The sequence below is a fragment of the Molossus molossus genome, unplaced genomic scaffold, assembly GCF_014108415.1.
Source record: "Molossus molossus isolate mMolMol1 unplaced genomic scaffold, mMolMol1.p scaffold_m16_p_5, whole genome shotgun sequence".
NCBI lineage: Eukaryota > Metazoa > Chordata > Mammalia > Chiroptera > Molossidae > Molossus > Molossus molossus.
Window position 1 is genome coordinate 66,625,481 of NW_023425388.1, and position 24,559 is coordinate 66,650,039.

Genomic DNA, 24,559 nt, shown 5'->3' on the forward strand with positions numbered 1-24,559 from the left:
TTGACTGTTTCAAGTGATATAGAATGCAAGGGCAGGCTGAAGCCATCAGGCCTATAAGCATTGTCCAGTTGTCAGTTGTGTCAAAATCTCCTCGTAATATTTTTTTAATTTTTTTTCTTTTAAATGAAAAGAAGAATGAAGAGAGAAATAGAAATAGAAATATTGATGTGAGAGAGAAACATCAATCGGCTGCCTCCTGCATGCCCCCTCCTGGGGATCGAGCCCGAAACTCGGGCATGTGCCCTGACTGGGAATCTAACCAGGACCTCTCAGCCCATGGGACGATGCTTAATCCACTGAGCCACACCGGCCGAGCTCTCCTCGTAATATTTAATAATACCTAGGAAATGCTGTTGAAGTCACCATATGGGAAAACACATCAGATTACAAAGGAGCAGACAGCAGAGTTACCTAAGTGTACAGAAACATAGCAGCCCCTGAAATTGAGAAATCAAGTACACTAGCAATCATGTAAGTGGCCAGCAAGCAGTGCCACAGACCCCCCAGAAATCCAGATCTCAGGGGAAATCCTTGTTCACAATGTATAAAGATTCCTCTTGGAGGAATTACAAATTTCTGAAGCAATGATTTCTAGGAGACACTGAAAGGCAGTAGGTACTGTAGTATTGTTCTCCATAATTTATCAGTGAGGATGCCCAACTGGATGCTTGGAAATCGCTGATGGGAATGCAAACCGGAAAACAGTTTGGAAGTTTCTAAGAAACTTACATTTCTAAGAAACACTGATTGGCTGCCTCCCACATGCACCCTGATTGGGGAATTGAGCCCACAACCTAGGCATATGCCCTGACCAAAAATTGAACCAGCAACCTTTCAGTGCACAGGGTGATCCTCAAACAACTGAGCCACACCGGCCAGGGCATGGACTTGCCTTTTCTTGATACTTCATATAAGTAGAATCATACAATATGTGCCCTTTTGTCTTGGGTTTAATTTAGAATACTATTTTCAAGGATTACTCATGTTGTAGTATGACGCAATACCTCATTTTTTTATGACTGAATATTATATAGTATAGTTATACCACATTCTGTTTATTGGCAATGAACAATGTTCCTATCCTGGGAGATACACACTGATATATTTAGGGGTGCAGAATTATGAGGTCTCAAATGGTTTAATCAAAAAGAAAAAGAAATATACACATATCTACCCATACACAGAGATAGAAAACAAATATGGCAAATTGTTGCCTGGCTGATGTGGCTCACTGGCTGAGCATCGACCCCATGCACCAAGAGGTCACCGGTTTGATTCCTGGTCAGGGCACATGCCCAGGATGTGGGCCAGATCCCCAGTGAGGGGCATGAAGGAGGCAGCCAATTGATGTTCTTTCTCATCGATGTTCCCATCTCTCTCTCCCTCTCCCTTCCTCTCTCTCTAAAATCAATAAAGAAAAAAAAAACAACAAAATGAAATATGGCAAATTGTTAACAGCTGGTGAATCTAAGTGAAGGGTATATAGGTGTTCAATGTACTAATTCACTCAATGTACTCTTCTGTAGGTTCAGAATTTTTCGAAGTAAAAAGTTAAAGAGGAAAAGTTTCCTTTTAATTTATTAAACTAAACAAACAAAACTGAAACTTGTACCTTTGTTCAAACTACAAACAGTTTCAGATGTTAGTGATATTTAAAGAGTTTTTACCCAGTGAAAACTGGAAGTAAATGAACAATTGGGATAGAATTAGAATTGGAAATTCAAAGCTACTACCAATATGAGACTAGAGATCTCTGTTCTTTAGAAATGAATGAGATGTTTAACAGGCAAGGCATTAATGAAAGCTGTAGTAATTCAGAATCAAACCATGTTAACACTTACCCTAGCAAGGCTCCAATTATGCCACCAGCTACCAGACCACGCAGGCCTAAACTTATTCTAAAAAGACTTCCTGTGACAGCTATTTAGAAACAAACACAGAAAAATGGCATCATTAAAGTCATCTTTAAGCACTAGAATTCTATTTTTAAAGTTTCCTTCTATGAAAAGGGCATAAATACCCAAGTAAGCTTTCTGAGACCAATATTAATATATTACCACAACCTAGATTTCCTGAATCTAAAATGCCAGTACAGCCAGCTTCTCTTCTATTCTGCAGGTTCAAAGGAAAAAATGTTCCTTTTACAAAACAAATTCCTCAATTTGTTCTATGGATCAAACCTCTTCTAATTTTACTTCATTTTTGCCCACCTCTCCTTAAAAATCTGTAATTTCTTCACTTCCACCTCTTTCATTTCTTCCTTCTTTCCCCAAATAAACAAAAAACCCTGGAGCATATGCCTTCCCTCTTTCGGTAATGCTACACTACACCTCTCACGTAGGCCTGAAAGGGGGCAGCATCTGGCTTACAATGCCACCTGGTGGCAGGTGCACAGGTCCTGTTTCCTTCCCACTGAGATTGTTCACCCAAAATGGTCCTTCGTTTTCCTCTTTTACTATGCACAACACAACTAATTCCATTATCCAAAGACATTAATAAAATTTATTTTTGCTAGTTTTCTTTTCCAAACAAAATATTTTTTAAAAACCTACTAGAATAGCCAAAATATGGAACACTAACGCCAAATGCTTGCGAAGGTGTGCAACGACAGAAACTCGTTCATTCCTGTTGGAAATGTAAAATGGTACAGCCGCATTGAAGGACAGTTTGGCAGTTTTTTATAAAACCAAACATTGCCCTGGCTGGTTTAGCTCAGCAGTTAGAGCATTGGCCCAAGGACCAAAGAGTCGCGGGTTTGATTCTGGTCAAGGGCGTGTGCTTCGGTTGCAGTTTGGTCTCCGGCCCTGGTTGTGATCATGCAGAAGGCAACTAGTCAATGTGTCTCTCTCACATTGATGTTCCCCACCACCACCACCACCACCACTCTATCTGAAGATAAATGGAAAAATATCCTTGGGTGAGGATTTAAAAAAATTTTTTTTAATTAATTAAAAAATAAATAAAACCAAACATACTCTTACCATATGATGTAGCAATCACACTCCTTAGTATTTACCCAAAAAAGTTTAAATTTTTTGTCCACGCAAAAATCTGTACACTCATTTACAGTAGCTTTGTTCACAACTGTCAAAACTTGGAATCAACCAAGATGTCCTTCACTAGGTGATGGATAAATGAACTGTGGTACATCCAGACAATGGAATATTATTCAGCACTAAAAAGAAATAAGCTATCATCTTATAAAAAGACAGAGAGGAACCTTAAATGCATATTACTAAATGAAAGAAGCCCATCTGGAAAAGCTACATACTATGTGATTCTAACTCTATAACATTTTTTAGTTTTTAAAGATAGGTGGATGCGTGATTACTCAATTGAGATCTTTCTCTTTTTATTATTTATTTATTTATTTATTTTAAACATTTTTTATTAATTTTTAGAGAGAAAGGAAGGGAGAGGGAGAGACAGAGAGAAACATCGATGTGAGAGCAGAACTTTGACCTACTAGGAATCTAGCCCACACCCAGGCACATGCCCTGACCAGGAATAAAACCGGCAACCCTTTGGTGCATGGGATGATGCCCAACTAACCGCGCCACACTGGCCAGGATATGAGATCTTCCTTTTTTTTAATATAGGTATTTATAGCTATAAATTTCCTTCTCGGCACTAATTTGCCTATATCTCATAAATTTTGATATAATGTGCTTTCATTTTCATTCAACTCAACATATTTCATTTAGATCATGCATTAGAAGGGATGGAAAGATGGGTGCTGATCACATTAACTGCTGATGGGCAAGTCACGCTTTTACCATGTGATAAGCTGTACTTAGATTCAAACTTCTTAGAAAATCTTTTGTCCACTGAAAAAAAGACTGAAGAAATCATGAAGGAAGGCAAGAAATTTCACTGAGTAGTGATATACAGTAGCCATGTTTATAGTATCCACATGACTGTTCAGTCAGAGTATAAACATGTTTATCCTAAGACCTATGTAGTAAATTAGAGCCATTTGTAGTGTATTGCTTGTTTGTAAGCTGGTCAACTTGAAGTTGTCCTAATAAATGAGGGACAACTACACTTGCTTAGAACTTAAGGAACTTTGTGTCTGTATAATTTATTGTACAGTCTTTTATATTTCAAGTATATTATGGTGCTCTCTTACATATTTTATTTAAACCATACAGTGTCACACAAGGTTCATTTTTATGCAGTATAATTTCTACTGAAATGAAAAAAATTTCACAAGGTTTTCTGCTTCTATATTGTTTTATTCTCAAAATTTTAAATAAGCTGTTCTACAGCCATTGTTTTTTAAATATTCAGTGTATTAGTACTTTCCTTGATGTGCTTAGGAGATTGATCCATGAATTCCGTATACTTTCTGCTAGAGTTAACTTAAGGGTGTCTGATTACATGATGAACAATAGACTTAGACAACCTTTTAGTGACAATGTCACTATTTTTTGGTTATGTCTTTACCTTGATTAAGATACAATTCTGTTGAAACCCAAATGGCATTATTTATTAGGTTTATCAAATTGGAAATTTGTCTTAGTTAATATTTTAAAGAAATATGAAGCCATTTCAAAAGCCATAACTATTTTTACTCTGGAGGCTAGTTAATGAAACAAAGAGATTAGAGAGAAGTAGAATTATTCATCATTTAATGGTGTGTATTAAAGATGTTTATTTTCAGTACTTTTAATATGGGTAATTTTTCACCTCTTCTTAAGGGCAATAATATTTATTGATTAAAGATGGAAAATGGTTACAACACCAATTGTATTTAAGATCTTAGACTGTATTATGCATCATAAAACTATCTAATTTTTCATAAAATGTGTTGTTTTTTTTTTTAATCCCCACTCGAGGACATTTTTCCATTCTTTTTCAGATAGTGGGAGGGAGAGAGAAGAGAGAGAGAAACATCGACGTGAAAAGGACACACTGAGTGGCTGCCTCCTGCACGACCCCAACCAGGGCCGGGGATGAATCGCAACCAAGGTATGCATCCTTGACCAGAATTGAACCAGTGACTCATTGGTCTGTGGGTCAACCCTCTAACCACTAAGCCAAACTAGCCAGGGCAAAATGTGTTAATTTTTCTACTTAAAAAATGCACATATTGATGAATTTAAAAAAATATATTTCGTTTATCTTGTGACTCCTCTTTGGTTTATGGGTTACTTATAAATGTGTGTTTAACTGCTAAATAGTTGTGGATTTCCCCCATATTTTTGTTAATTCCATTGAGATAAAAAAAACATACTTTATTATTTCAATCCTTTAAAATTTAGTGATATTTGTTTCATGGCCTTGCCTATGTTTAACCTGGAGAATGTCCCATGTGCACTTGAAAAGAATGTGTATTCTACTATTGTTGGGTGGAGTATACTAGAGATGTCAGTTAGGTCACATGGTTGATAGTGTTGTTCAAGACTTCTGTATCTTTGTTGATTTTCCCTCTACTTGTTTTATCCATTATTAAATGCAGGGTACTAAAGTCTTCAACTTCTGTTATCGAGTTGTCTATTTCTCATTTCAATTCCAAGTGTTTAAATCTATTCCTATTTAATGTTATTGATACGGTTGGATTCTGGTCTGCCATTTGCTATTTGTTTTGTGTTTTGGAGCTCTATTGTTAAATGCATACCTGTTTCTAAATGTTATAGCTTCTTGATGGATTGGCCCTTTTAACATTATAAAATATCCTTCTCTCTCTAGCATTCTGTCTTAAAGTATATTTTGTCTGAAATTAGTATAGTCATTCTAGCTCTTCTTCATACTGTTTGCATAGTATATCTTTTTCCACCTTTTTACTTTTAATTTCTTCAAGCCTAAAGTATATCTCTTGTAGACAACATATAGTTGGATTTTTTTTACATAAGTTGGACAATCTCTCGTTATTGATTGGAGTGTTAAATCTATTCCTATTTAATGTTATTGATACGGTTGGATTCTGGTATGCCATTTGCTATTTGTTTTCTATATATTTTTTCTATATATCTTATTTAATTTCCTTTTGACTTTGTTACTACTTTTGAAAGTTACTTTTTTCTCCCACTGGCCCATATGGCTCAGCGATAAGAGCATCGCCCACGGACCAAAGAGTCCTGGGTTCAATTCCAGCCAAGGGCAGGTACCTCAGTTGTGGTTCATCCTGGCCCCGGTTGGGGTTGTGCGGGTGGCAACCCATCAGTGTCTCTCTCACATCCATGTTTCTCTCTCTCTCTCTCTCTACCTCCCTCTTTTCCTCCAACTCTATCTGAAGATTAACGTAAAAGAAAAAGTTACTTTCGTCTTACTTGCTTTAGGGATATACTATGCATCTCAATTTGTCACAATCTACTTCTGATAAGTACTAATTTAATCCCAGTAAAATGTAGAAACATTGTTCCATATAGCCCACTCCTCTCCCATCTTTGTATTTTACATATGTTTAAAAAAAAACACAGCCCTGGTCAATTTAACTCAGCAGTTAGATCATCAGCCTGCAGACTAAAGGGTTGTGGGTTTGATTTTGGTCGGGGGCACACACCTGGGTTGCAGGTTCTATCCTCGGCCATGGTCAGGGTCATGCAGGAGGCAACGAATCAACTCGCTCACATCGATGTGTCTCTCTCCCTCTCTCTCTCTGTCTCTCCCTCCCTCCCTCTATCTAAAAATCAATGGAAAAATAGCAAGTGAGGATTAAAAAAAAGAAACCCCACAATGTTATTATTTTTATTTTACAACCATATGTATTTTTTAAAGGGGGAAAACAGTTAAGAAAAAAGAAGCAATAGATTTACAAAGTCTCTTATATTAACCTACATAATTACCACTTCTAGTACTTTTCATTTCTTCCTGTGGAGTCAAGTTACTATTTCCTTGCTTCAATATATCTCCATTTCTTCCCTCTCTTTTGTGCTATTAATGTCATATATAGCTTTAAATGTTATATGCCCAACACTTCAATGAAATTTTCGTTTCCATTATTGTATTTATCAACTCCAGAATTTTCATTTTTTAAAATAATTTCTCTTTACTGACATTCTCTATTTGATGAGTCATTGTCATCACACTTAAATTCTTTAAAAATGGCTTGCAGTCTTTTGTCTGCTATGTGAAACAGATAATCCTTGTCAAACACATTCCCAATGCTTTTTTCTTTTACCCCATTTTTGCATGTCTTGTGACTTTGCTGTTGTTGAAAACTGGACATTTTAGGTAAAAAATTATAGCAATTCTGGATTTGGAATATCTCCCTACCCAGGGGCATGGCTGTGGTTATTTGTTTATGGAATGACTTTCCTGGACCAACCTTATGGAGTCTTTTATTCTGTAGAGTGCAGCTACTGATAGTCTCTGCTCAGGTTTTATTTTTATGTCTGGCTTCCTAGGAATCATACCAGCTTAGCAGTCAGCCAGGGATTTGTCAGAGGTTATGCTTAAACATCTGAAGCCAGGGTTTCCATCTTTTGTCAATGAATCTGTCTGTAGCTTGAAGAATGTATTCAAAATTTAGGCAATTTAGAAATCTTTTCTAGCTTTTACTTTCTGTGTTCACAAGGCCTCACAATTAACCAAGATAAATAGCTTGCTAGAGTTCTTACCAATCTCTCCTGAGTATGCATGGATATTTGTACATGTGCACAACTTTTCCAGAGTTCTGGGGATTAGTAGAATCTTATTAAAGCTCTCTTTGGCTGTCTTGTTCCATGTTAAAATTCTGCCTCATCTGCCAGTCTATTGTTTGCCCCAAACAGTATCAAAACCTCAGGATAGCTGTGTGATACTGTCCTTCCCTGACTATTTGCAAATGTTTTCAGTGTCACCTGCAGGCATGGAATTTTCTGTGCTCTGCTGCAAATAAAGTCAGCTACCTCAGCAGCAGAACTATTTATCCTCCTAACCTGCCCTGCAGTTGTAGAACTTCTCTGTATCATGGGGCTGGGGGTTAGGGGGTAGGAGCAGCCGCAGGCTGAAACACTACTGATTCCCATTGTTCTTGTTGAGAGTCAATAGAAATTCTTGAATAAATGCCTCTCAATGAAAAATCTGGCCCCTTGCTACTTTAACTCACCAATTTCATCTCAAGCCACTCTTAACCCCCATTCACTATATTCTAGTCATATTACCCTGTTTTTGAGAAGCTTTCTTGCCTAAGAGCCAACCCGCTTGATATTCCCTCTGCCTAGGCTACACTTCATAAGTCTAGCTCCTTCCCATTCTTCAGGTATCAGCTTAAATGTCACTTCCTCAGAAAGGCCTTCTCTAATCACCCTGTCCACATTAGATCCCACTGCTCCACCTATTTGGTACTTTCTATCACAACAACCTGTTTTTCCCATCCATATTAGGCTGTAACAATCCATAAAAGCTAAGCCCTTGCCCTGGCTGGTTTGGCTCAGAGGTTAGAGCGTCGGCCTGCGGTCTGGCGACACCCAGGTTCAGTTCCTGCTAAGAGCACGTACCTCGGTTGCAGTTTGTCCCCAGCCCTGGTTGGGTCGTGTGTGTGGCAACCACTTGATGTGTCCCTTTCATGTCAATGTTTCACTCTCTCTCTCTCTCCCCCTCCCACTCTATCTCAACAAAATATCAAAAAAAAAAAATGTCCTCAGGTGAGGATATATAAAAAAAAAAAGAAAAGCTAAGGCTTTTTCTGTTTTGTTCATCAAGTATACCACAGATCAAGTATAATACTCTATACACTTTGCATAAATTTTGAATAAGCCAACCAAAGAATTCAGTAGCTATGGCTTATAAGTCTTTACATATTTCCTAAACCATATTTGAGATTGAAAAACATAAACAAGAAAAATGTCTTACCTCCTGCGATGACGTAATGGCTTAGGGCATTTTTATCTCGGTATGCATTTAGACCAGTGTTCACTGTGCTGGAGAAAAGGGAGGAGGAAAACATAGAGTTTGAAGCATATCTATCCCAATTACCTTCTTGAATGCAACTTTCACTAAAGAGATATGTATTAGTTTAGAAGGGCATACTATGTCCATCCCTGGTCCCACTTAGGTTCTTAAATGTGCTTCATATTGCAAATATGCCTATGAGGTTCTAGATGGACCTTCTGCCAATAAAGAATGAACCATAAAACAATCAAATTTCTAGAATAAATATTCACTTAAAAATAGAAAGGTAAGCCCTGGCCAGTTTAGCTCAGCGGTTAGAGCGTCGGTCTGCGGTCCCAAGAGACCCGGGTTCGGTTCCCACTAAGGGCATGTACTTGGGTTGCAGTTTGTCCCCGGCTCTGCTTGGGTCGTGCGGGTAGCAGCCACTCGATGTGTCCCTTTCACATTGATGTTTCTCTCTCTCTCTCCCTCCCACTCTATCTGAATAAAAAATGGAAAAATGTCCTCGGATGGGGATAAAAAAAAAAAATTAAAAAAAAAAAAAAATAGAAAGGTAAAGAAGAGTTTTCCAGAATTTCTTTTATTTAGAAACCTTGTATCTATTTTGATACTAGTTGGTAGATCTCCATTCATGAATGTGAAAACAACTACAACAATCTTTGACACAGACAACAGTTGAGAAAAAGATATTATGAATCACTTTCATGTGGGTGTTCATTTTTCATAATCCCACTTGCCCAAAAGATATGCTGATAAAAGAATACCAAGACCCTTTGTCACAATTCAAAGAGAACTTACTTGAATATAGTCACAAACATTGCAGTTCTCCAGCTCCAGCGCCAGCCATACCGGATGAAGCCTCGAGTAGCAGCACGGTGCGCAGATTGCTAAAGTTAAAAAAAAGGCTGTGAGGTTCCAAGTCACCTTGATACTTTCCTTATTCTAAAACTGTGGTGGAGGGATGTCAGCTATGGATTAGACAGTGACACCTAAACAGAAACAAAAAAAAATCTCTAGAAATGTAATTCCTTAACTATTTAAGCTTAAGCAAAAGTCCCATGTGCATCCTATTCTATCAGGAGATAGCAAAGAAACTAAGAATTGCCAGTATCAGCTAGGTTATCCATCAGTTAAGTAACACCAAGAACCTATATGGCAAAGACTATGGCAGTCACAAAATCAGTATTAGATATGATGCTTTCTTTTTTTCAAGAAATCTTGGGGAAAAGATAAACAGAAAGAACTGAGTAAATGGTAAATTAAATGGTGAGAATTAAAGTAATACAGGTGTGTAGGAAAGCAGCAGAGGAAGAAAAAAAATTAATATTTACTGACCACGTTCTATGTAAAACTTGTGTTAACATATTACCTCATTTAATCTTTACAATATTCTCTTCAGCCAGACGTTTTAGTTTTAACTAAAGTATAGATAGAAAGTTTCTAGCCAAGATCAGTCAATGAGGAATAAAGTCAGAATTGGAAAGTAAGTGGTCTGGCTCCACAGCCGATTGTCACTAGACTGCCATAAAATCAGGTCTTGTATAATATCATGAGGGTCAAATTTTCTTGGTTTTTAAAGAATCTGAGAGAATCCCTGATTCTAAACTACTATATGATATTGGGCAAGTCAAAACCACTCTGAAAGGTATCAGTATGAACTCTTGGCTTTTAATAAGTAGGTAAAGAAGAAGATACATATGTATGTAGGAATGTGTACATGAATATAAATCACACACACACACACTTCCTAACTCATTCTGCCTAGGGCCTAGAAGCCATGACACACCAGTAGCAATGATCACACTTAGCATCAAATCTTGTTTTGTTTTGATCTTTATTGTTGAATGTATTACAGACGTTCCTCATTTTTCTTCCATTGACCCCCTCTTGCCCCACCCTGCCCCCCTCTTGCCTTTTCCCACACTGTTGTCTGTGTCCACTGGTTATGCAATATAGGCATATACGTTCTTTGATTTCTTCCCACTCCCAACCCCCTTCTCTTTGAGATTTGTCAGTCTAGCAACCAATTTTTTGTTCTTAATCCCTTCACCTTTTTCACCCATTCCCCCAACCTCCCTCCCATCTGGCAACCAACAAAATGTTCTCTATATCTATGAGAATGTTTGTTTTGCTTGTTCATTTTGTTTGTAGATTCAATTGTTGATAGATATGTATTCATTGCCATATTGTTTGTTCATATTTTTTACTTTTCTTCAAAAAGAACCTTCAACATTTCATATAATAATGGGTTGGTGGTGATGAACTCCTTTAGCTTTTCCTTATCTGGGAAATTCTTTATATGGCCATCGATTCTAAATGATAGCTTTGCAATATAGAGTAATCTTGGTTGTAGGTTCTTGCTTTTCATCACTCTGAATATTTCTTGCCACTCCCTTCTGGCCTGCAAAGTTTCTTTTGAGAAATCAGCTGACAGTCCTATGGGAACTCCCTTGTAGGCATCTAACTGCTTTTCTCTTGCTGATTTTAAGATTCTCTCTGTCTTGAACCTTTTGCATTTTGATGATGATGTGTCTTGGTGTGGGCCGCTTGGGGTTCATCTTGTTTGAGACTCTCTGTGCTTCCTGAACTTGTATGTCTGTTTCCTTCAAGTTAGGGACGTTTTCTGCTATTATTGTTTCAAATTGGTTTTCAATTTCTTGTTCTCTCTCTTCTCCTTCTGGCATCTACAAGATGCAAATGTTGGCATGCTTTAAGTTGTCCCAGAGGCTCCTTACACTATCCTTTTTTTTGGATTCTTTTTTCTTTTTGCTGTTCTGATTGGGTGGTTTTTTGCTTCCTTATATTGCAAATCGATGGTTTGCTTCTTGGTTTTACCTACTCTACTACTGAATCTCTGTAATTTATTCATTTCAGTTAGTACCTCCTTCATTTCTGAGTGTGCAACCTTCATTTCTAACTGGTCCTTTTTTACGCTCTTGAGGTCCTCACTAAGTTCACTGAGCATCCTTATAAGCAGTGTTTTGAACTCATCATCTGTTAGGTTGCTTATCTCCATTTCGCTTAATTATCTTCCTGGAGATTTTTTGTTCTTTCATTTGGGACCTTTTTCTTTGTCTCGTCATTTTGGCTGCCTCCCTGTGTTTGTTTCTATGTATTGCTTAACGAGAGATATGGGGCTAGCTGAGACCAGATACTGCTTGTTTGAAAGAATTAAGGAAAACATGAAGCAGGATCCAAGACAGGCCAATCCTATGGTTAAGCAACTGGCAACAGCTTGGGTGGGCCTGAAAGTTGGGTGGGGCAGGGCCTCAGGGAATCACCAGGGCGGGGCAACCAGTCAAGTGCTGGAGTCGCAGATATGACAGCTGTCTGCCACCCCAGGAACAAGGGAACAAAGGATCAAAGGCCTCTGACAGCACATTTGTCCCGGAGAAAGCCCCCTCTCCAGCCCTTGCTCCAATGCCAAACAGCTCAGTTCTTCCCTGTATGTCTCTGGCGCCCCTTGAGCTGCCTCTCCTCCAAGCTTAGAGGGAGTGAGTCTGATAAGTCTGTGCACAGGCCCTTTAAGAGGAGCTCCCTGGAGCTCTAGCCACCTCAGACTCCCTGAGCCTCAGTTCCTGCTGGTTTTTCCAGCCAGAAGTGATGGGGACTTCTCTTCCTGGCACTAGAACCCTAAGTGGGGCGCCTGGTGTGGGAGGGGGACCCATCAGTCGTCAGGGAGGACCTTCCCAGCTGAGGTACCCTCCTGATTTTTATCCGCCACATGTGGATGTGGGTGTGGGTCCAGCCCCTCCACCTCCGCCCCTCCTACCAGTCTTGATGTGGCTGCTTTTTAATTTCGTAGTTGTAGGACTTCCATTCAGCTTGATTTCAGGCAGTTTTGAAGGATAGTTGTTCTGTAGTTTAGTTGTAACTTTGATGTGGTTGTGGGAGGACGCAATACCATGCTTACCTACGCTGCCATCTTGACCAGAAGTCCAAATCTTGGTTTTGCAATATCATTTTTCACTAAAAGAAAGTAGAGTTCCATGGTGAAATGGCTGATTCCAGCTTGAAAAGTAAAGGAATAGCCAAGAGCACCTTGCTATGCCAAAAAGTAAAGGTGTGCTCAAAGAATGATGAGGATATATCAAAAGGATACAGAGTCTGGCTTGATGAGGCTCCAACTCTTCCTATCTAGGCCAATTTGAGTATCATAATAATGATGACAATAATGGCCTGTAAACCTACAGACTAAATTAAGAAACCATGAGTCCACACTGAATAAATTAAATAGATAGATAAATGGAGGGGAAGTGAAAGCTCTTCCTGACAGAACACTAAACAATAAATGTAGATGAAATGACAGAATTATAAAATGGCCATTTAGTAACCACCACAGTAATAACTGTTTTCACACAAGAATCAGTGAATGCTAAGATACTTATATAGTCTCAAAGTATTTAATAAGTATCCACAGAGTAACATAGGGCAGCAATTTTCTACCTTTTTCATCTAATGGCACACAGAAACTGATTACTAAAATTCTGCAGCACACCAAAAAATGTATATTTTTTGCCAATCTGACAAAAACATAGGTATAATTTTGATTCATTCACTTTGGATGACTACTGTTGTATTGACTGTGGTCATTTTATTGACAATCTAAGGGAAAAGGGGTCAGTGCCTCTGACTAAACAGTTATTTCATGTTTTAAAAATTCTTGCAGCACACTGGTTAAAAATCATTGACATGGAAAAAAATAGTAACTTTATGTTGGATAAACCTTGCCGAGACCATCTTAACCAAGTGATTAAAGTAAACATCACCAGTAAAGGAACAGATAGGTTATCATGGACTTGTGATATATTGTACTGAGAAGGATACAATATCAATTCTAGGGTATTCCTAGAAAACACATACCTGGAATCTAATTTTTTTTTAAAAAATCAAACAAACCCAAATTGAGGGAAATTCTACAAAATATATGGCCCATAATCTTCAAAAATGTTAAGTTCAAGAAAGTCAAAGACAGACAAACTTCTGGATTAAAGGGGACTAGAGAGGAATGACAGGCAAATTCAACATCTGATCCGGTATTAGATCCTGGACCAGAAAATTTTATTTATTTATTTACTTTTCAAATAGATTATATTCGTGGGATAACTAGCAAAATTTACTTAAAGTCTGTAGATAATATATAGTCTGTCAGTGTTATTTCCTGATCTGAATAATTATATAAGAGAATGTCCCTCTTTTCAGGAAATGATGCTGAAGTATTCATCATGTCAACTTACTTTTAAGCAGTTCACACACAAAAAATAACAGTAGGCATTTAACAAAGAAAAAATTTGGTAAACTGTTAACATTGGAGAATCTGGGTGAAATGTATGTAGAAATTCTTTGTACTTTTAAAACTTTTAAGTCTAACATAATTTAAAACTAAAAAACACTCTCTGAGATGTGACTTCCTCACTGGTACAACAGAACTGATGCACAGACCTAACAAATGAGTTAGCACTCTAAACTGTAAAGTTACAAATGTTAATTATTGTTTTAGTGTGAACTAGTATACTCCATGAGGCTTTGTGAATAGGTTAAATATACCACAGCTGAGCTTTGATGATTTAGCAGATTAGAAATATTTTTCAGAAAATAGAGTTATAGTGGTGATCCCTTCCAAAGATAAATGGTCTGATAGGCCATGTTACTAGGAACAGACTTTGATTCTTTACTCTGACGTCCTAAACCCTCCCAACCCACCACCTAACTGAATGATTAAGTATAAAGTGAATTGATAAACTGGTGTGCCCTCAAATACTTTTAGAACACCAGTACCTACCACAGCATCAAACCTGTTATGATAAATTTCTGCGTGGCTCTGCTCAATGTAGCGTCGTTTAGCATGAATAAAAGCTGGTATTCCCCCATATGCCCAGCCAATGATGCCTGCTGAAACTGCTGCCCTATAAATATTCTCAAGTTCCTTTGAAGTTCTCTGCTGTTCACTAAAACATCAAAAACAACAACATTGTTTGGAATTAGTATATATAAACAGTTCTCCAAAAGATGAGATGATCAGAATTATGCCAAATACAAACACAACCACATTTTTCATTATGGGCTGAACCAATTTAATCCTGTGATGAGTTAAATAGTGCAGTTATATTGTAAGTGATTCAAATTTCAGCCAAAACTAACCTATGCTGTTAGAAATTAGGCTAGAGGTTGGTTACTCTTGGGAAGATGAAAAAAAAAAGTTCAAACCCCTATATTTTTTAGTACTTCAAGTGTATGTTATAGTCAGATGGGCCTGTATTGAATGAGAAAGCTCATGATGCAGTGGACAGCACAGACCAACCTAAATAACAAGAAAAAACTGTTTAATTCAATTTATTACTGTCAACAGCATAAGAAACTAGAATTGCTAGGATGTCCTCCCAAAATTTCTTCCAAAAATTGCTCTAACAAATAGCTACATTTGTAAGTATTAAATTACTATAAATAATGACCCTACTAGGTAAACTATTAAATGTTAATTGTTTACATTACTAATTTGTTTCAAAGGCTATACAAGAGTTTTTCTAATTCTAATTGCCAATAATCACATTTCTGAAATCAGTGTTTAGTTTCTGCATCTATGAGTGAAATCTAAATCTCCTAGAAGACTGTAATTCTTATACTTATGTCAATAGGAAAAACTATAATTTCAACTTTCCTTTATAGTGAATAAGATAAAAAACAATATTTACATAAAAACTGGTTTATGGTAGAATTCAGAGAAGAAAAAATGTAAAGCAGCTTAAAATTTAACAAGCAGGAGATGTATATGCTTTGCCTCTTTTTCATCTTCTGAAGAATTTCATGACATAGATATTTATCCCCATTTTAATGATATATGGATATATTGTAATAACGATGATGGGAATAGAGGCTCTAAGAAATTATATGGTTGGCCCAAACAGCTAATGAATGGTGAAGAAAAAGGGCACAGTGGTTGAAAGGATCCTAGACTCCAAGTAACAATGGGGTTGTGGTTCTGGTTCTGTCACCCACTGCTAAGTGACCTGCAGCCCGGTCACAACTTCTATGAACCTTGGTTTCCTCATCCATGATGGAGGAGAGCATGAAAATGACACTAGATTATCTTCCACATTTCAGTTCCAACATTCTGTGGTTTATAAAGGCTGATCAAAATAACCCTCTTCTGTTATACACTACATAGGATCTTTCACAAGTATCTCAAGTAAATATTGGAAGGACCAACGAATGAGAAAGGTGAACTCATCTTTAAAATAAGTATGATAAGCCTGGCCAAAGTGTCTCAGTTGACTGAGCATCATTTTGTGCACTGAAAGGCTGCTGGTTTGATTCCCAGTCAGGGCACATATAGAAGGCAAACAATCAATTTCTCCCTCTCTCTAAGCATGTCCTTGGGTGAGGATTTAAAAAAAAAAAAATGATGATGATGAAATCTAAATACAGTTATTAAATATAATTCTATTGACTCCCTTGCCCCAATTATATGCCCCTCAGCAAGTTAATTTAACCAGTTGATAACACAGTGTAGTTAAGTACATTAGAAAAGGGCAAACTTTTCACCAGTAATTGACGAACAGATGAAATGAATCAAAGAATGAATGAAATATTCTGAGTTTTTCATTAAAGTTAATTCAACTCAAAGGATTATCTTTTATTCTGAATTATCCTTGTTAACCCAGCTAATATCATAAAATGATGAGACAATAGGTGCTATTTTTATAAACTCCTTATTGGGTAGAATAAAAATTTTACAATTCTCCGCCCATCTCTCCAACTTCCACTTTTTTGGAGGGGAGTGGAGCTGCTGGTCATGAAATACAAAAGTTTGGGGTCAAGTGAAATCAGATATACTGGAGTGGCGTCCTATAGACTGGGTTCCAGACTGAATTCCGACACTACTTAGTTCAGTCCAATTCTTCAAATTCAGGGTATTACACTAAGACTATATTCTCTAAATACCCCTAAAAGTTCTGATTTATGAGTCTCACCTTGATCATTTGAAAGTCCTCCTGTCATCTACACAACTACCAAATCCAAATGACAGGATGCAAGGCTGGGGTACAAACATGAGAAGCTCAAACCCCATTTTAAAATAAACCACACCACCCTGTGGTCCTTGGCCCCAGGATAACCCAGGCTGGGACACGTCCTTCGCAGCCCCTCCCCACAGACCCGAGGCACTTTTACTCTTTGACAAACAGCTCCCGGAGGCGGTCCCATCCGGACTCGTGGTAATGGGGTTCTGGGACGAAGGAAGGCAGCTTCTGGTCCTCCGAATCGGTGGCCACGGAACTGTCAGCCACAGCTTCCGCAGCAAAGACCCTAGGGAAAGGACCCAGCGCCCTGCAGAGGGTGCTCCGTGGCGCCGGCGGCCGCACCTCCATGGCCCTCTCCGAACCTGCGGACAGAAACGAGCTTGGTTCTCGGAGCGCCAAGGCCTCGGAGACGCCGAGAAAGAACCGTGCGGGTAACTGCAAGGCTGACTGGGTGAACACCCGAGCCCCAGGTACCACCTTATCCCCGGCCACAGGTCTTGACACTCCGTCCCTGGGCACCCAGCGTCACTTTGGAGGTCCTTGGACACACGAGACAGGAAGTCCTGCCCCCACGCAAAGAGCAAGGGGCGGGGTGACGGCGGAGCCCGAGCCGAAGACACTTCCGCTTGGAGGCGGGACGGACCGCCGCGGTCCGGAAGTGAGTTAGCAGCGAGTGGCCAGGCTCAGCGCTGTCTGGCCCCGCCCCCTGGGCTTCCAGGGTCACTCAAGCGGGGGTCTCTGTTTGGTTCCAGGTGGCCGGCGTGGTCACAGGCCCAAGTAATTCAGCGTATGTAAAACGGCAGAAAGCCCACAGAGATGAATAAGAAAGTGCAAATTCAATCCAAAGGAGCACGAAGAGACAGGAATTCTGTGCAAATACAAGCCAACCCACCCTATCACAGCAGGAGAACCTTCTGGCTGGCTCCATTCATACTCGTTAAAGTTCTGGTTTCCAGAAAGAACCGAGCATTGAAAAGAGGTCAGATACGCAGAAATTTCCAGAATATTCTCTTGAACAATCAGCTTTGGGTAGTTCCGCACAAGATGGTTTTTACCCCCCTTAGTTACTATACCTACCGTTTCTCAAAAGGCAGGACAGTTTCTGGAATATCTAGCAGGTGTGTGTTTGACAGACCAGCAGTAATTTTCCATCAGTGCGACCTCTAACATGCTTCAAAGTATAGTTTTCATTAAAACACAGGTATTTAAAATAGTCTCAAACTTGTTTGCATACTTTCACTTAATCTTTACTAGCAACTAAACATAGCCTCTCATATTTGCTAATCCCTAGCCCTCCTTGATTCCTTTCTAGATGTAATTCAAAACGTCTACACTCTTTAGTAAATAGAATTCTGGAATTGATAGCGGGTGTATAGAACAAGAGAGCAGATGTTTTGGACCCTTTCCAAGAATCCAATACAGAGTCACTGTCAGCCTGACAGTTATGTCAAGCGGCATGACGCCCAAAACTGAGGTAACGGGGTATAACAGAAACACGCTTAGGATGGTCCCAGAATTAAAAAATCACAAGTCTGATTACTCAGATGAGGACTTCAATCTGGACACTGATATGAGTAGGACCACCTCCCATCGTGGACTATAAGAACTCAGAGTTTCCACCTTTTGATGCTGAAGCTTGGCTGTACCAGGAGTGATACTTGGAGCCCAAAAGGACTTCCGCTCTACCAGACCATGCTGCCACTGTAGCCACCTGGCTTGGAGACCTATGCCTGCCTCTCCATCCACAGATGGCATCAGTGATCAGGACTTTATACTAGATGCTTAGTATGCTTCTTGTTATACTTGCTCTATTGCCATAAGCTCCCTCTTTCTGCATGTAACTTCTTGTAACCCTATTGGCTTATTGGGGAGGTCTCCTCTAATAAAGCTGGCATTGTGAAAAGACACAAACACGTGTGACTTCTTTCGGATGCTCCCTTGCTTACTACAGCTGAAATTTTATAGATAAGGCCAAAGAAATAACTGACTAGACTAGTTAAATTAGTGACAGTGCCAGAAAGATTTATCTGGTGTCTGGAAAACAGGATTAAATTCAGCTTCCATCATAACACTTACTACATTGCATTACAACTTCCTATTTGCTATCTTAGTAGACTAGCTTTGAGATCAGAGACCACGTATATTCATCTCTATGTCCAGGACCTAGCACAGTGTCTGGCACATAGGTTGTTGAACAAAGAATTCAGATCCTCTGACTCCTAGCTCTGGCTCCAGATTGCTGCTTATTGCATATAGGCTCAGGTGGGCATCAGGAAAGTCCCAAGGCCTGAAAGTGCAAGAAAATGGTTGTGCACACTTTAGAGTCTACATGTAGAAAAAGCTAAATGCTTAAGATGACCCCAGAATCATTCTGAGATGAGGGAGGACTCAGAATTGTGGGGTGGGTGTGTTAGGCAGATACTAATGAATTAATTTATACAGGACTCACTACTTTGTAGATACAAATTTGTCATATTAATGGACAAATTTCATTAACTCCAGTTACCCAAAGGAAAAGGCAGCTATGGAGTTAATGAAATTTGTCCATTAATATGACAAATTTCATTAACTCCATAGCTGCCTTTTCCTTTGGGTAACTGGAGCTTCATTTGTAAGGTTCCCTTTGCCAGACAGTATCTAAACAAGATCCTAGACTCTTGGCCACTGCTCACTGATATTTCATCTCAGCTCCTAAGACTGTCACGCTCCCACTCCTGCTTCTCCAAGCCCCTGGGCCTTAACCTCTTTTACCACCAGGGAAATACTCTTCCTACTCTGTGGTCTGCTTTTTGAAGGGTCTCAGAGCAATAATAAACCAAAAGATGTTATGAGGTTTAGGTGGGCCACTCTGTTTAGCATACAGCTCTCCCCTCCCCAGGATATGCATTTGCCACCAGAATAAAAGAATCAGGGAAGAATTTCAGCATAGTCACATTGTGCCTAGAACCACCATTCTCCTCCCCTCAACCCTCATTGCTGAGTTCAGCTCATAAAACTTATTAGCATCTTCTCCTATCAGGAACTTTCTCCCAGGGGTCAAAAGGTTTTCATTTCCTGCCAGGTTCACCAGGTACTCCCCTTGTCACATTAGTTTATTATATTACATGTGACATAAACTCTCCATAGGTAGAATGAATTTTAAGAACTCCCAAGAACCACTTTATTTACCCATCTCCCAGTTTTTTACCTCCATTTAGTTTCCCATCTGCACCAGATGAATATTCCTTCTTCCTCTAAACTCCAAATCCATTGGCTTTACGAATAATAGCCTTATAAATGACCTCATGTCATTATAATCACCTTCTGCTTATGATGCCCCTAGTATTGTTATCTCAACTACAGAGCTCCTTCGTGATAGGAAGTCTAGACCCTTGGCCACTGCTCAGATATTTCATCTCAGCTCCTAAGACTGTCATGCTCCCACACTCCTGCTTCTCCAAACCCCTGGGTCTTACCCTCTTTTACCACCAGGGCAATATTCTCCCTACTCTGTGGTCTGCTTTTTGAAGGGTCTCAGAGCAACTGTAAACCAAAAGATGTTATTAGGTTTTTAAACATTTTCTTATCTCCCACTGTTTGTGTACAACAGATGCTCAAAAAGTATTTGATAAGTATGAAATAAGTCATTGTAATTGTACTCCTTTGTCTCACACCTTACCTCTGGATGCAGTAGGCTTATCTTAGGTGAAGGCATTTTTAGATGCATGGGAAGATGGGTTTTTAAGTATGTGTGTGTTTTTGTACGTTGCCAGTGTAGGGGTGAAGAATAGGGAACTATCCTCTTTGGAGCTGACCCAAAGGAGCTCATTAACTTTTTTTCTCTTGGGAATATTAGGCTGTGAGACAGAGCCTGGTAGACTCTGGAACTTCCCATCGTAGCAATCTAGAGACAGTCCAGAACTCTTGCTGAGATTCCTAGAGTTGCCTTGCTCTCTACTCTTCCAACTGCTATGAAACTTGTTTGGAGTCTTCAAGATGCCTTCAAATTCTTCTAAGTTCTTTTGCTTAATCTAGTTAGAGGCAGTTTCTGTTCTGAGCAACTAGGAGAACCTGACCTAACAGTGGAATAAGGTGGGCCACTGATAACATGACACAGATCATACTCACCAAATAAAGAAAGTAAAAGAATTATTTGTGTTATCCAAGTATCCCACTTCATTCAAATAGATTAAATTATACTCTTTCCTTAAAAAAAGAAGGGCAGCCTTTAGCTCACTGTGGAGGAGGGGGTAAATTTGGGACCCAGCTAGTATTAACAATAATGAACCGCCTTCAAAAGTTATGGGGATAAAAATTATTTTCAAAAGCATACATTTTACATATTGTTACGCACCATCCTCATACCATCTATACAGAGGTAAACAAGGTAAGTATAAAATCTGAGTAACATTTGCTGTATTTAAATACAAAGATGCCCTTATTGACCCTGCAAAGGGCAGATGATAATTTGCATTGTTCCAATTGTTCATCTTGGAGCCAATGGCTAGGCAATCTGTAAACAGGATCTGGTTAAGCCAACTGTCTCCATTCATCCCCCCATTCACCCATCCACCCTTCCAACAACGCTTTAGTGTCTACTCTGTGTGACACTCACTATACTGGATAATGGAGACATCAAGATGAGTAAAACAGGATTCCCACCCATCAAGAAGCTCACAGAACAGTAGGAGAAATTGCCAAATAGCTACAGTACAAAGTGATGTCATATAATACAGACATGAGCAAAATATTATGGTTGCCCCTAACTGCCTACAGGAATGAAAGAAAGGATTCAGAGAGAAGGTGATGCTTGAGCTAGAACTTGAAGCAAAATGGGAAACACTCCCAGAAAAATGTAGTTTCAGCTCCTAATCTAAGGACAGAACATGGTGTTCCCAGTTTAGTGGGAGGAAACGTAAAACACAGAGAGAATAATGACATCTATTAGGGCCTCATATTGACAAGGCAAAACCATAATATAACTCAGAAATCTGGACCTCTTATCGCTAGACTTATAGCACCTAAGGACTTGATTCCCATTCATTTTTAATACTAAAAAAAATTCAACTTTAAATGTCTGCCTTGGTCCATGCAATGATCTTACCAGTGATATTTAACTCCTCTAAGAAGGTCCTTAGTCTCAAATTTTTGTGAAGGGAGTTTAAAAGGCCATTTCTCATAAATGAAATAAAATCCTGATTTTATATGACTGAATCTCACATTTACTAATTTTGAAGCCAATTAATACCAATTTGTTCTTAGGACTCAAAGGAAAAGAACTGATTTCTCTGAAGAAAAATTGGGCTTAAGGGACAAGAATGATTCTACGTCACCAGTCTATATGGGTTTTAATCTAACAATTTTTCTTCATTTTTGACTATGTTAGCAAGATCATCCTGAGAGATTAAACTACTATCCAAATGTCTTTTTCGAAAAGGGGGAAAAGGGAAAAGAAGGTCCCTGCAAGACCATGAGAGTGTGGACTGCTACCAACTGAAGGAGGAAAACTATTAAAGGCATGCAAAGAGTAAAGAGTTGCTCTTCTGCACAGAGTTCCTTCCAAGAGTGAATACTACTTCCTAAATTAAGAAGTTTTCATCTTTTTTTTTTTTTTTTTAGAGACCATAAAAAGAAGGGTGTGAAGGCACAGAGGGCACTTGAGATCCAATTGCAATTACTCACGCAACTGGCTCCTTTCTATGTGGCACTGTAGAAACCTCCTGAGTACCAGAGAGTTTTATGCTGTTACAAAAGAGAACTCCTATGTCATTGCATGGCACAGCTACTGCTTCCTTAGACTTTTTGGAAAATAATCCCCAAGTATTTTTCACAAACCCTATAGGGCTCCTACATTGAAATATAGCATCAAAGATCAAGCCTAGAATAATGCAGAATTGCATGATGAATTGTACTAGGTCCAAATGATTGAGTTTCTGCTCCAAATGGTGGGACAATGGACATCATCCTATGGACACAGTCCGTTTCACAGTGATGAACATACATATGTGGATGATCTGAGGCACAAGCTGTGATTGGTCCTAATAAAATGAAAGGTAGAATTGGGTTCAAAACCCACATCTCATGATTTCTGGTCCTTATTCAGCCAAAGTGTTGAGCTTCTTCATATCTGTATTATACACATTTTGGGTCTTTCTTGAGACTTGCTCTGGGTGCAGCATAAGGAAAACCAGATATTTGGCTTGATAATAGTATTCAAAGTATAGGTGCCACACTCATGGTAAGCTTCCCACCACAGGATATCTCAGACCAGCTGCCATAGAGAGGACTTTGGTCCACTGATGACTATTAGAGTTCAGTTTTCAAAATTTTGGAAGTAATCTGATTATAGCCTTTCCTTCTTGTTACATTATAGGACAGGAATTTAGAGTATTCAGTCAACAGGCTCTCCCAGTAACAGGTGATGTCATCCATCCTCAGGTGGTTCCTAATAAACTGGCTTCCCCTAGAGACAAGATTAATAACAACTTTTAAAGCACAGCATTTAATAATATTAATAGCTTATATTTGAGTGCTTACTTTGTGACAAGCACTGTTCAGAGTACTTTATATGAATTAAATCTTTTGATCCTCAGAACCAACCCTCTAGACATATCATACCCACACATGTGCAACTAGCAACAGAACTTAATTTTTTAATATGTTTTTATTGATTTTTTTAGAGAGAGAAGAAAGGAGAGAGAGAGAAACATTGATGTGAGAGAGAAGCATCAATGGGCTGCCTCCTGCATGCCCCCTACTGGGGATTAATCCCACAACCCAGGCATGTGCCCTGAATGGGAATCGAATGGAACCGGGACCTCTTAGTCAATGGGACTGACAGGGAATCAAACTGGGACGCCCAATCCACTGAGCCACACTGGCCAGGCTTAATTTTTTTCTTAAAAACAGACGTGCAAACAGCTAGTGCTCAGAAAAAGTACTTGTTTAGTTATCACAATGATTTCAGTCTACTTCTACAAAGGATGGGCTTGGAATATTTGTGAATGTGTGTTTCCCCCCTAGCACAGCTTTAATTCTGATGATCCCTGTGTAATAAGGATCAAATCCAGATATCACCATGGTAACAATATTCATATAACTTTAGGGCCAAATAGGGATGATAAAGTAGAAAAGGAAAAATGAACAGAACTTACCTTTCAGCAATTTCTTGAGCTATGTCATCATTTGCTTTTACAAATTGCAGCAGTTCCCTAAAATGGAAAGAATTATTAGACACTGAAATACAGAACAAGCTTATTAGCACTAAATCAGAAATATCATAGATTAAGTTTACAGTTAATCTCTAGGTATGGGGATGGTAGAGTATTTCTTTTTCAAAGGAAAAATATCAGTGTCCCCACAGGAACAAAGTCATAACAAAAAGTCCCCACACAGGCTAAAGGCAATGTGTTATAGTTTTGAAACATATCTGAGAAAATAGGAAATGTTCAATGATGCACATCAAAAATCAATAGTGAAGGAAAAACTTTCCTTCTGTCTCCTCCTCTGGCCCCCTTATGTCCCTGGCCCCTTTCCCTACCTCTTTCTAGCTCCTCCCATCATGAGAGGAAATTTTCCTCAGCTTCACGAGGTCATTTCTCACACTGTATCTGAAAGTTCTTTAGACAATATAAGAAGATCAAAGACCCCCATCTTAAGTCTTTGAGAGATTAGAGCTTTTTCACTGCACAGTTTGAATGTTACATTTTCAGCACTACAGAACTCTTCCAGATTAAATCCCATTT

General features: G+C 38.9%; 2 protein-coding genes across 3 annotated transcripts in view; both read right to left on the minus strand.

Moving 5' to 3' along the window:
* Positions 1-17,365, minus strand: part of TIMMDC1 (translocase of inner mitochondrial membrane domain containing 1) — a 28,015-nt gene extending 10,650 nt beyond the window's left edge. Inside the window, exons 1-6 of one of the 2 annotated variants that reach the window (XM_036243657.1) lie at positions 17,313-17,365; positions 16,987-17,197; positions 14,600-14,765; positions 9,616-9,704; positions 8,779-8,846; positions 1,842-1,920 (exon numbers count right to left, since the gene is read on the minus strand). In XM_036243657.1, the coding sequence (XP_036099550.1) occupies positions 1,842-1,920; positions 8,779-8,846; positions 9,616-9,704; positions 14,600-14,765; positions 16,987-17,183 (599 nt within the window). In that variant the 5' untranslated portion in view covers positions 17,184-17,197; positions 17,313-17,365. Of the gene's footprint in view, positions 1-1,841; positions 1,921-8,778; positions 8,847-9,615; positions 9,705-14,599; positions 14,766-16,986 lie in introns of both variants that reach the window. The other variant, XM_036243658.1, reaches the window with a different exon arrangement.
* Positions 17,366-22,428: 5,063 nt separating this feature from the next.
* Positions 22,429-24,559, minus strand: part of POGLUT1 (protein O-glucosyltransferase 1) — a 32,205-nt gene continuing 30,074 nt past the window's right edge. The window contains exons 10-11 of the mRNA XM_036243717.1: positions 23,969-24,025; positions 22,429-23,277 (exon numbers count right to left, since the gene is read on the minus strand). Coding sequence (XP_036099610.1) covers positions 23,121-23,277; positions 23,969-24,025 — 214 coding nt within the window. The 3' untranslated portion in view covers positions 22,429-23,120. The remainder of the gene's footprint in view (positions 23,278-23,968; positions 24,026-24,559) is intronic.